The 12,448-nt window shown below is 30.4% G+C and overlaps 1 protein-coding gene across 2 annotated transcripts; it reads right to left on the reverse strand.

The window, feature by feature from the left end:
* Positions 1 to 6,769: 6,769 nt before the first annotated feature.
* Positions 6,770 to 12,008, reverse strand: LOC110609894 (asparagine synthetase [glutamine-hydrolyzing] 1). 2 transcript variants are annotated; one of them, XM_021749726.2, is made up of 13 exons: positions 11,766 to 12,008; positions 9,732 to 9,870; positions 9,515 to 9,610; positions 9,290 to 9,431; positions 8,986 to 9,176; positions 8,732 to 8,893; positions 8,562 to 8,642; positions 8,239 to 8,460; positions 8,002 to 8,136; positions 7,790 to 7,870; positions 7,621 to 7,707; positions 7,385 to 7,492; positions 6,770 to 7,294 (listed from the first exon to the last, which is right to left on the reverse strand). In XM_021749726.2, exons 1-13 carry the CDS (start codon positions 11,843 to 11,845, stop codon positions 7,049 to 7,051), a joined length of 1,770 nt encoding a protein of 589 aa, XP_021605418.1. In that variant the 5' UTR covers positions 11,846 to 12,008; the 3' UTR covers positions 6,770 to 7,048. The 2 variants fall into 2 exon arrangements, with proteins under 2 accessions (XP_021605418.1, XP_043807148.1); XM_043951213.1 differs by lacking the exon at positions 8,002 to 8,136.
* Positions 12,009 to 12,448: the final 440 nt, after the last annotated feature.

Here is a 12,448-nt window from a genome sequence, read left to right on the forward strand (position 1 = left end):
ATCAACCTTAAAAGCGGCTATTACCAAGTTCGAATTAAGGAGGGAGATGAATGGAAGACAACCTTCAAGACTAAGGAAGGCTTGTATGAGTAGCTGGTTATGTCCTTTGGTTTGATGAACGCCCCTAACACCTTTATGCGACTTATAAACCAGGTTTTGCGTCCTTTTATGCAAATTTATTGTTGTTTATTTTGATGACATCTTGATTTTTAGTCGTAACGAAAAAGAACATTCACAGCATCTCCGTCAAGTCATGACAGCCTTACAAGAAAGTGAGTTGGTTATTAATCTTAAAAAGTGCATTTATATGACGGAGCATATTCTGTTCCTGGGATTCGTTGTTAGTGCAGAAGGGATACATGTTGATGAGAAGAAGGTAAAAGCAATACAGAATTGGCCCATCCCCAAAACTATTTCTGAAGTTCGCAGCTTCCATGGCCTTTTGATTGGAAAAATGTTTTTTTTTCTGAACATTTATTTACTAACGAATATTTTTATAATTTTTTGAAGAAAAATTATTTATTAAATTTCGTTCCGGGGGAGAAGAAATGCCCATAAACGTCATGATTATTTGTATCATACAAAATCTCCTCGTAAAGCCAAGACACAATAGCCAGGCAAAGGCTCTTATGCTGTTAATCCCATCCACTAACATTTTTCCAAATATTCAACAATGCTTTATTATATCAAATTTACATAACTATAAATCTTAATTTAAATTCGTTATTATTAATGGGTGGTGAAATTAAGTTGTTTATGAAGATACTAAATATGTATTTAAGAAATAAATTTTTATTATTCGTTTCAAAATTTAAAATTAAAATATAACTATGAATTAGTCAATTAAATTGCTATGTAAATTATGTTTTCAAGTTAGTTTTATCTTCTACTTAAAAAAATTAATTTTATCTTATTATAATTAAAAAAATAAAATAAAATACATTTCGATTAATATTATACTATATCATATCAATATCAATGGAACTCATCCACGTGGCCTGAGCAGATGATAGTTTGACCTATCCTTGGGCCAAGCAAGAAATTACTAATTTTCATCTTATGTATGGAGTGGAAAAATAAAAAGTGTCTATGAGACCCATCATATCTGAAGCCATTGAGATTTGAGATATATATAAAATTAGATTTAAAATAAATTATTAAAGATTTGGTTACTAGTTACAACCTGAACATTTTATTTTTTATGGAAACAAAAATTTTTAATTCTCTTATAGAAATTTTTCGTAGTTTTTTACATTTTGATGGTTACTTCTCAGTCAATAAATAAGGAATGGGAATAGACCTTTCGTTAATGTGGAAGAGTCATGTGTATGTTTTTGTGGTTGGCTTTTCTTCAAATTTTATTGATTCGGTTGTTTCGAAAGGTAATGTTCAATGGAGGTTTACTGGTTATTATGGGTTTTCGGAATCACAACGACGACGTCAGTCTTGCAACCTTATTCGACCTTTATCTCGTAGAAGCTCTCTTCCGTGGCTTTGTTCAGGAGACTTTAATAATTTATGCTCGAGAGATGAGAAAGAAGAAAGAGTAACTTTGCTAAATTATCTTTTGCAGGGGTTTAGACAGGCACTTGAAGACAGTAATTTTGTTCAAATACCCACTGTTGGCTCTTTCTTCATATGGGAGAAGGGCAGGGAGTCGAATAATCTGGTTAGAGAAAAGCTTGATAAAGCCCTTGCTACTGAGGACTGAGCTCGTAAATTCACTAATGTTGTCTGCTCGGTTGTTTATGTTCCTAGATCGGATCACAAACCGTTGGTGATTAATACAACTCCTAAGGATAATTCTATATCATGCAACCTTTTGATGAAACGTGATGATTCAATTTCTGCTCTTTCGTTGTGGGGTAGCAGTAAAAATAGAGAATTTTGGCAAAAGAAGAAGATTATACAGAGATTATTGGATAATGAGCCCAGTATTGTTTCTCACGCCTTTTTAAAGGAAGATTGGAATCGTCTCCTTGAGCAGAAAGAAGCTAGACTTAAACAGCAGGCAAAGTGCTTTTGGCTTAAAAATGGGGACCGAAATACAAAATTTTTTCATGCACAAATTAATGGTAGATGAAAAATGAACCGTATTACTAAATTAAAGGAGTCGTCGGGTACCTGGATTGAGGATGAGCAGGAAATTAAAAATCATTTTTTGCATAATTTCTAATCTATTTTTTATAGCGGTTCTATAGATCGTGAATGGGTTTTTGAGTTGGTGCCGCCCTTGATTAGTGATGCCGATAATGCTGATTTTTGTGCTCCCTTTTCGAATGAGAAATTTAGAGCTGCTCTTTTTTCAGATGCATCCAGACAAGGCACCTGGGCCGGATGGGTTAAATACTGCATTTTACCAGAGATTTTGGAACTTGATTGGTAATGATGTTTCCGATGGTTTTCGCCTATGGCTTCAACAAGGTACTTTTCCTTCTTCTCTTACTGAAACATTGATTGTTTTGATCCCTAAAGTGGATAGCCCTAAAACAGTTAAAGACTTTTGTCCAATTGCGTTATGTAATATATTATATAAGATTGTGGCTAAAGCTTTGGCGAACAGATTTAAAAGGGTCCTTCCTATGATTATCTCTGAGAATCAGTCTGCCTTTATCCCTTATCGGTTGATTATCGATAATGTTATGGTTGCATTTGAAATTATTCACAATATGAAAAATAATAAGGGCAGAAATAATGGTAATTGTGCACTTAAAATTGATATTTCTAAGGCTTATGATATGGTAGAGTGGGAGTTTCTAAAAAGCATGCTGGAACGATTTGGTTTTTCTACTCAATGGATTAGGTGGTTGACTATGTGCTTTTCGGAAGTTTCTTACAATATTAATTTTAATGGTGATTGGATTGGTCCTATTGTGCCTATAGAGGTATTCGACAGGGGGATCCTATTTCTCCGTATCTCTATTTGGTGTGTGCGGAAGACTTATCGTTACTACTTAAAGATGCTGAATCTAGGGGCTGGTTGCAGAGCTGTAGGGCAGGTGCTAGATGCCCAAAGATCTCATATTTATTCTTTGCAGATGATTCTATGCTATTTTTTAATGCTAGACTAGAGGAAGCATATAGTATTAAATCTATTCTCAATACCTATGCGGCTGCTTCTAGACAAGTGGTGAACTTCAACAAATCTGGCATTTTTTTTCAGTCCCAATGTGGTCTCCTTGTAAGGTCTAATATCAGTAATATCCTGGATATTCATTCACCATTGAGTCATAATGCCTATCTGAGGTTACCTTCTCTTATTGGGAGGAACAAAAAAGCAATTTTTGATTTTCTAAAAGAAAGAATGTGGAAGAGGATTAATTTATGGAGCAGCAGATTCCTATCTAGAGCAAGCAGGGAGGTTCTCATAAAATCTGTGTTGCAGGCTATACCTGCATATTGCATGAATCTTTTTTTATTCCCATTACTATTTTGAATGAATTGCATAGAATGGTCAATGGCTTTTGCTGGGGGGTAAAAGAGAAGTGCGGAGGGGTATTAATTGGCTAGCGTGGGAGAAGATGTGCAGTAGAAAGGAGGGGGGTATGGGGTTTTGGGACTTTAGGAGTTTTAATTTGTCTTTACTTAGCAAACAACTATGGAGGTTCTTAACAAATCCTAATACTCTTTGTTATAAAGTGTTTAAAGCAAAGTACTTCCCAAATGTTGATTTTTTTTCCGCCAATGTAGGTAATGGTGCTAGCTTTGTTTGGAAAAGTGTGATGGCATCAAGGGAGTTGATTCGAAGGGGTACAAGGTGGAGGGTGGGTAATGGAGAGAAGATTTTAGTGGCTTTAGCTCCCTGGATTCCTAAGGAGGATACCTTTTTGCGGATGATGGCCCTGATTTTATTGAACCACATTTGTGTGTTTGTGATCTTTTTGAAGATAATGGGAGGGTTTGGAACATTGCTCTTTTAATGGAGCTTTTTTCTTTAAGAGATATCAGGGCTGTTATTAGTATTCCTATTAGTATTACCAATAAGGAAGATTCCTTCTTGTGGCACTTTGATAAAAGAGGTGTGTATATAGTGAAGTCCGCATACTTTGTGTATATGGACCTGCTAGGAAGATCATCTTTAAATGTGGGGGGTGAGTTGTGAACTAGTTTGTGGAATGTTTCGGTCCCTCCAAAAGTGAAGGATTTATGTTGGAGAGCTTGTAGAAATATATTACCTACAAAGGATAACTTAAGACAAAAAGGTATGGATTTGGATGCTAGATGTCCTTGGTGCCATAAAAATAAAAGTGTCAATCATATTTTGTTGCATTGTCATGTGTTCAAGGAAGTTTGGAGGTTAGGGGGAGTGGGATATTTGCAGCCTAATGATAATTTTTTTAATTTTTTACTGCAGATTTTGAAATTCCAAGACAAGATTTGAAAAACCTTTGTAATGGTCTGTGCATGGAGATTATGGTCAGCAAGAAACTCATTATTATGGAACCAGGTGCAAAATTCAGCAGCTCACCTTGTAGAAGACGTCATGCATTATATCTTGGATTGGGAAGCTGCTCAATGTGCTGGTACTTTGCATGGAAATATCACTACTACTTTATATCAAGGCAGGAACTTGCTTTATTCCTCCAACCCTGCTTGTGATCCTGAAGCCATTCCTCTCCAAATTCGTGTGTTATCTTCAAGTTTGGACAATTTCAGTTGGCTTTGTCAAGTTGATGGGGTTTTGTTTCAAGTTCTAGATTATATTGACTACGGTTTTGTTGTGGAAAACTCTAAGGGTATATTTCAACGTGGTGTCTCTGGTTTCTCGAAAGGTAATGGTACGCCGGTAATTGTTGAAGTTTTAGCTCTCCGTCACTGTTTGCTCTTTGCAACGGAATTTTTGCCTTTTAATGGCTGCATTTTATAGATTATCTGCAGGTGGTTCAATCTCTTCCGTCTCCACATTTAGACATTTCTGAACTGGATTTGATTTTGAATGATTGTAAATTTTTGTTAGAATCTAGAACTGATATTTCTGTTAGATGGGTTCATCATCATGCCACTCTAGCGGTTCATACTTTGGCTAGAAAATCTATTAGGCATGACCGTTTCTCTATTTAGAATGATATTCCCTTTATTTTATGGAATTTTATTAATTCAACCAGTAATTTTATTTTTTTAAAAAAATTATATTTTTATTATTAAAAAATAATATATACATCTATAATAGGACTTTGAAATAAGTTAAAAAATATCGAAAAGTATTACTATTAAATTTATATATGATTGATTGAGAAAGGACATAATTAATTTTACATATAAATGTGACAGGTGATGTAAATATATTTATAATTTTTATATATTTTTAATTTTAATTTTATATAAAATAAAAATTAATTTATATATAATAAAAACAATTTATTATCTTTTAATGACTATTAATACATGACCTTTTACTTTTCTATTAATTTTTAATATAATAAATTTAATTTTTATTATATTTACTTTCACTATTCTATATTCTATAATTTTTATATGTTCTATTATTTTTAATATATTATATTATTAATAATCCAATAAAAATTTTATTATATATTTTTTTTAATTATAAATAAAATGTTAAGAATATATTTATAAAAATTGAATAAATATTATAGAAAATGTTTGGACAATAAAATAAAATATTTTTACCTTATAACAATAATTCTATAACTAAAGACTATATAAAAATTTTTTTACTATTTTATAGTATTATTCTTTGTATATTTGACAATTTTATAAAATTATAACTAATATTATTTAATTACAAATGCTCTGAATAATTATATAAAATAAATACATACAATTGATAAAAATTATTATGAAAAGTATTAATTGTGATAAAAATATAAAATAATTAAAAAATTATGAAAATTAATTGTATAGAATATTATCAAACTAAAATTTTATTTAATTCAAATAACTATAAAAAATTAATAAGTATAAATAATTAAAGTATAATAAAAATAAAATTATGATTTTAATACTTAAATAAAGTATTACAAATATTAAATAACCATGTTATTAAATTTAAATTACTATAATTTATTATATTAATAATTATAATAATTTTAGTCTTTCTATAAAGATATAACTTTCAGTATCATTTTATATAAAACTTATTATCACATTCATGTATTTCTTCACATAACTCTCTCTTTCTCTTTTTCATTTTCAAATGACTTATATTTTAAAACTTTTTATTTTTATTATTTTCTTAGCATATAGTTACATAATTCTCGATATTCAACTCAATTTTATTGGCTAAATTGAAATTAGATAATAAGTCATCGTATTCTTTCTCAATAAATAATAGGTAAAATATAATTATATCAGAGTTATTATGAAATTATTCATACTATTATAAAATAATATTTATTTAATATAATTGAGATAGTAAATTTTATCACTTAAAAAATTAATATATTTGAAGAATATTGTGATGAATAAATAATTTTCTTCTTTTCCACCACTGCAATCCATCAGTTAACAGTTGAAATTTAATAAACTTTATTTTTCTAAAAATATAATTTCTTAAATAAAACTTATGATAATTAATATTAAAATTTTCAATATTTTTTCTATTACAATTGAGTTTAAAAGTGCATGAATTTGTGTTTAATTACTATTTTAAGTTTAAAATTTTAGAGAAAATGTTTTGTTTCTCTAATGAATTTAGAGAGAATGAATTTATATGAAAAAAAAATATTTTATAAAATAATATTATATAATAATAATATAAAAAAATTTAATATTTGTGCGGGCAAATGAAATGGAGGTGGTCCCCATCTTAGACATAAAAAAGTTTGCATTAAAACTGAAATTTAGTACACTAGATGGAGAAAACACAGTTCAATACCTTGCATCAAAACAACAAGGTAATGAAAACAAGAGGAAATACCTTTCTTGCATCAAAGCAACAAGGTACTCCAAATACAAAAGGATTTACAACAATCACGTAACACTATTTTGCAACTTCTACACAACTAAACAACTTTTACATCAAGTGCACTATAATTTTAGATAACACAAATTCACTCCATACTTGAGGCCTTACCCATCTCATCTGCTAGCTTGAGATAGTCAGCCCTGGAGTGCTAATCTCCATCATCCGTGGCATGCTATCTAAGATGTTTGGTGTAACTATTCCTGCACTTGCAGCAGCTACCTGTGGGTCATAAGCTGATAGGTGGACACCTAATGCAGCCCTGCCAGAAGGATCAAGATTTTTCGACCACGCAGCATCCCATTCGACAGCTTTGGCCGTGCTGCATGCTACGCTTGCTCCTCCAGGAACAGTCAGCCTGGCTGAGTTCTGTGAAGTGAAAGTATCAAACACCATCAACTTACAGGACCAATTATAATTAATACACACAATCGACCAAGATGGATTCCGTTGGATTACCTGTGGAAAGAACCTCTCAAAAATCATTCTGTAGTAGTAGGCTTCCTTTGTAGTAGGAGTATTATGAGGGAAGATGTGCACAGCATTTTGCATCATCTTATCTGTCACCTGCAATTATTAAATTAAGCAGGAATGCCAATTTTTTGTTACCCCTTTATATCTCAAGTCGACACCTGATATACAAGATCCTTATAGAATCAAACTAAAGAATATCAGAGATAAGCTTATATTTATACATGTTGTGCAGCGTGAGCTTTGAGTCCATCAATCCAACTATAGCCAACACCATCACTGAATTGTTCTTTCTGCCTGTATAGGATATGCTGCAGAAAATCAAACAAGCTGAGTTACTTCAAGTAATGAATGTGATTTGTGGATTAGGGAGGAGGAATAAAGTATGCCCACCTTGGGCAGATAGGGACGTTCCTCATCATCAAAAGCTCTCCTGAGAACCCATTTTTCAATGCGTCCTTGTTCTGGTTTAATCTGAAAATGATCGGAAAATATAAGAAAAAACCAATTAATAAGCATTCAAATCTCATCACCTGATGTTGTTACATAAAAAGATTCATACCCGAAAAAAAAAAAAAGCATAGTACAAAATAAAACAAATTTACCATTTTCCACTCAGGATCTATAGCCATAGCAACGTTAATAAATTCCTTATCTAAGAAGGGCACTCGAGCTTCCAGACCCCATGCAGAGGTTGCTTTGTTAGCTCTCAAGCAGTCATACTGATGAAGGGCCTTTATCTATATACATGCAATTTAACAGAACCAAATCTTTTTTTATCATGTCTCCAATAAGAATTGACAGAATCACAGAAGATTTCTTGCTAGGTGCAATATAGTTACCTTTCGACATGTTTCTCGGTGAAACTCTTCCTTATTAGGTGCCTTGTGGAAGTACAAATAACCACCAAAAATCTCATCCGAACCTTCACCAGAAATGACCATCTTCACTCCAAGCGCCTTAATCTTCCGAGCCATAAGAAACATAGGGGTGCTTGCTCTTATAGTTGTGACATCATATGTTTCAATATGGTATATTACATCTTCAATTGCATCAATACCATCCTGTCAAATCCCAAAGAAATTTTCTTTATCCTTAACATATTGAAGAAAATCACAAAAGATGAAAACCAAGCTCAATTAAAATGATGAGCATGCATTCAGACCTGAACAGTGAAATGAAATTCATGGTGAACAGTACCCAAATAATCTGCAACTTCTTTTGCAGCCTTCAGATCTGGTGAACCCTGTTTGGAAAGATCACAAATGAAAATATGAATACAAAAGTTTGTTACATCCCTATGAATGATGTGTTAAAAAAGATTATTCCACTAACCTCTAGGCCAACACAGAAAGAATGCAGCTGAGCTCCCCATTGCTTAGCTGCCTTTGTACCTGCCAAGTGGCGAGCCGTGATTGAGGCCACCAGAGATGAATCCAGACCCCCAGAAAGCAGAACTCCAAAAGGCACATCAGTCATCAGTCTTTTAATTACAGCCTACACATATTACACACAATAATAAACAAACCATGAGCTATAAACTGCTTAAGTTCTATTGGTGTTTTGCTATTTGATCTTAGGGGTCTTACGTTTTCAAATGCATGTCTTAGAGCAAGCGGATCATAAGGGGTTGAGGGAATAGTCTCAGAAAACCAAGGTGGATTATACCACTGCCTTAATCCACCTAACTTGCTGGAATACAAATGCCCAGGTGGAAAGCACTCAAAATGTTCACAGTCATCATTCAGACCTTTCAATTCAGATGAGATCCAAATGGAACCTAAATATAACAATAAATGAAGAATTACCAAATCAAATCCAGCCCACGAAAAAAAAAAATTAGAAAAAGGAAAAAGAAAGAAAGATTGTTCTATGGAGAAAACCAAATCTTACCATCAAGACCCCAACCAATATAGAGGGAGGTGATCCCAATAGCATCACGAGCAACAATGAAACTATTGTCACGAGTATCAAGAAGGACGAAGGAAAACATTCCATCCAACATGTCCACAAAATTTTCCCCATATTCTTCATACTGCATAATGAAACAGATCAACCAATTATATTTATGCATATTCAGCTTTCAGATTCAAAAACCAAAAAATTACTTTTACCCACCAGATGAGCAATTACATCACAATCACTGCCCGTTCTGAACTTGTGATTAGGCAAACGCTGCCTCAACTCTTCATGGTTGTAAATCTCTCCATTCACCTATAAAATTAATCAACGATGATAAATATTTCATTGTAATCCAGCGAAAAAAAAAAATATCACTCCATCAGATTTCAAACCCAGAATATGATTTTAAAAATAATAATAAAAAAAAAATTACCGTGACGACGATGGCTTTGTCTTCATTAAAAAGGGGTTGATCCCCAGAAGCAGGATCAATAATGGCTAAGCGTTGATGAGCCAAATAGCAGTCCCCATGCTGATAGAGCCCACTCCAATCTGGGCCACGGTGCTTCAATCTGTTATCAGTTCAGTCAACGTCTAAGTTCCTTGAATGATCTTTTTTTCATTTATATTATTAATTTCTCATTGTCAGCTGCACAACAAAAAGAGATACTCTTTTTCTCATAATCTGTCGGTCTATCCTCTCAACTTTCTGTCTTTTTGTTTTTTTTTTCCCAAAAAACTCTTCATTATTACATAGCCTTCTAGTTTAAAAAAATTAATCTTCAAAATAGAAACTAAGGTTGTCTAAATCATATTAAAAAATTATTATAAATCAGTTTACATAGTTAAAATCCTTTTTCAGGCGAATCCAAGTCAACGTAAACTAAACCTATATCTTATGAGAATTATATATAATATTAATTAATAAAATTTTTTTTTTTTTTAAATGAAAATTAGGTTTCAGAACTTAGAACTCTCAAATTTACTCAGATGCACTTACCATCAAACTAAATCTGTGAGTGCTAATTAACATAAATCTTAAAAGTATAAATGTAAATATTTTGTGAGATTTGATGAGGTGCATAATTATAATCTTGTCTTAAACCAGGATTTACCAGATCCAATATGCATTGCTTAAGATTCATTTGCTACAATTATTCTTTCTAATTTATATTGAAAAATTATTAAATTACATAAAATAATATAATATCAAATAAAAATGCAATATTTTATATTATCATATATAAATAATAAATAAATAATTACATAAATTTAGTCGGTACATCATATGTTGACAATATATCTATTAATAACTAATAAAATTAATATTTAGAATCTAAAAAAATTACCATTTCAACAAAAAGAATTTTAAAAAATTTATTAGTTAATTTTTTAATTTTAAAAATTATATTAAAATATTTTTAATATTTTAAAATATTTAATAATTAATTTTTTCATAGTCTAAATGATTTTTAGTTAGAGGGACTAATTAGTAAATTTTTAAAAAATTTAAGACATTAATTAATAAATTTTTTAAAATTATATAAAAAAATTAATATATAAATTAATTAGCAAATTTTTTAAAATATTAAAAATATTTTAATATATTTTTTAAAATCAATATAAAATTAAATAATAATTTTCCAGCTAATTTATTAGTCTTTCACCAAATAAGGAATCTACAACTATGATTTTTTTATGACATTTGTTTTTACTCATTTATTTATAGAAAATAATTTGTATTTAAAAAATATTTTTTATATATAAAAAATATTTTAATGAGATTATTTATTTTTTATAGTATAATTTTAATTTAAAAAATAAAATTTATTGATAAATTTATATTTAAAGTCCTTAATAAAAAATTTTATGAGAAAAAATAAGAGAATTTTATTTTAAGAAAAATTTATTATTTTTTATTTAATTAAAAAAATATTTTTTATTCATTAAATCTTTTAATTGCTTTAAATATTAAAAAGTATTGAAAATATTTTTTAAATATTTTTCGTAAAACTAATAGAAACTTATTTAGAAAATATTTTAATTTAAAAAACAATTAGAAAGAAAAAGAAGAATATTATTTCATTGAAATGGTTTGTTTCCATCCAAACATATTCACATATAAGTTGTATAGTCTTCGTACATGGGAGACTGACACCGATGTCAACAGCACGACACATGTTGCATAACGTCTTCCACTAATAAACAAATTATTTTTAAAAAAAATTCTTCTTCTAAAATAAATTATTTCAAACAAAATCTTTATATTTTTAGCTTACTAATACAATATCAATATCGAAAATAAAAAAAATTAAAAAAAATATATTTTCTGTTTACTTGGAAAATGTTTTTCTTTCAAAATTATAAGAGAATGACTACATTCGAGATACCAAATAATTATTAAAAAATATGGCAAATGGAGAAGCATAGAAACAAAAAATAAAGAGAGAGAAAAAATGAAAATTGCCTGCGAGAAAGCTCAAGGACGCGAACCCTTTTGGCCTGAGAATCATCGGAGCAACCAAGAACAGCAAGTATTCCACACATTCTTACTAACAAACAGCTCACGCTCAGAGATGAGATAACAAAGGAAGAAGAGGAAGAAAAAGAAGAAAGAGTCTTAAATAAAGAAAGAGAATAGGAAGGGGCGGAGTGTTAATAGGAGTACACTACACGTATAGACGTTTGGGTGGTTATGTGTGAGTGTATAGCATCACAAGACACGTATTTATAGACAACCCAAAGCTTTACCTTTACCAATAAGCGGCGTCGTTTTTTTTCATTTTTTTTCCCCATTTTTTAAATGCCTTTCCATTGTTCTTGGGTTTACTGTCTCATCCAGAATATTAGGGTGGTGGGGCCCGACATATATGTCTACCATGCATGGTACACGTGGTAGGCTCCAATTTTCTCCCTTAATCTTATCCTTTTGTACCAATTTCTACTGCTGACTCACCAATTTATCAGTTTTGAGATAAGTTTTCATAAAAATAAAATAAAATTAAATGCTAAAAAAATCTAACAGTTTGTTTAATTAAATATCTTATTTTCAAAAAAAAAACTAAATAAAGCATGTTCATTCTATTTATTATGATATTAAAAAATTATAATTTAATTTTAATTTTAAAAATATATTAAAATATTTCTAAT

This window comes from Manihot esculenta, chromosome 2 (assembly GCF_001659605.2).
Source record: "Manihot esculenta cultivar AM560-2 chromosome 2, M.esculenta_v8, whole genome shotgun sequence".
NCBI classification, from domain to species: Eukaryota; Viridiplantae; Streptophyta; class Magnoliopsida; order Malpighiales; family Euphorbiaceae; genus Manihot; species Manihot esculenta.

What these genes read in the sequence shown, in the direction of transcription:
- LOC110609894 (XM_021749726.2), bottom strand. Translation starts at nt 11,845, where the DNA reads ATGTGTGGAATACTTGCTGTTCTTGGTTGCTCCGATGATTCTCAGGCC. An exon ending in TATTGGTTGGGGTCTTGATG is followed by an intron (nt 9,177 to 9,289) that starts GTAAGATTTGGT and finishes TGTTATATTTAG; the next exon opens with GTTCCATTTGGATCTCATCT. An exon ending in AAGCTCACGCTGCACAACAT is followed by an intron (nt 7,493 to 7,620) that starts GTATAAATATAA and finishes TAATAATTGCAG; the next exon opens with GTGACAGATAAGATGATGCA.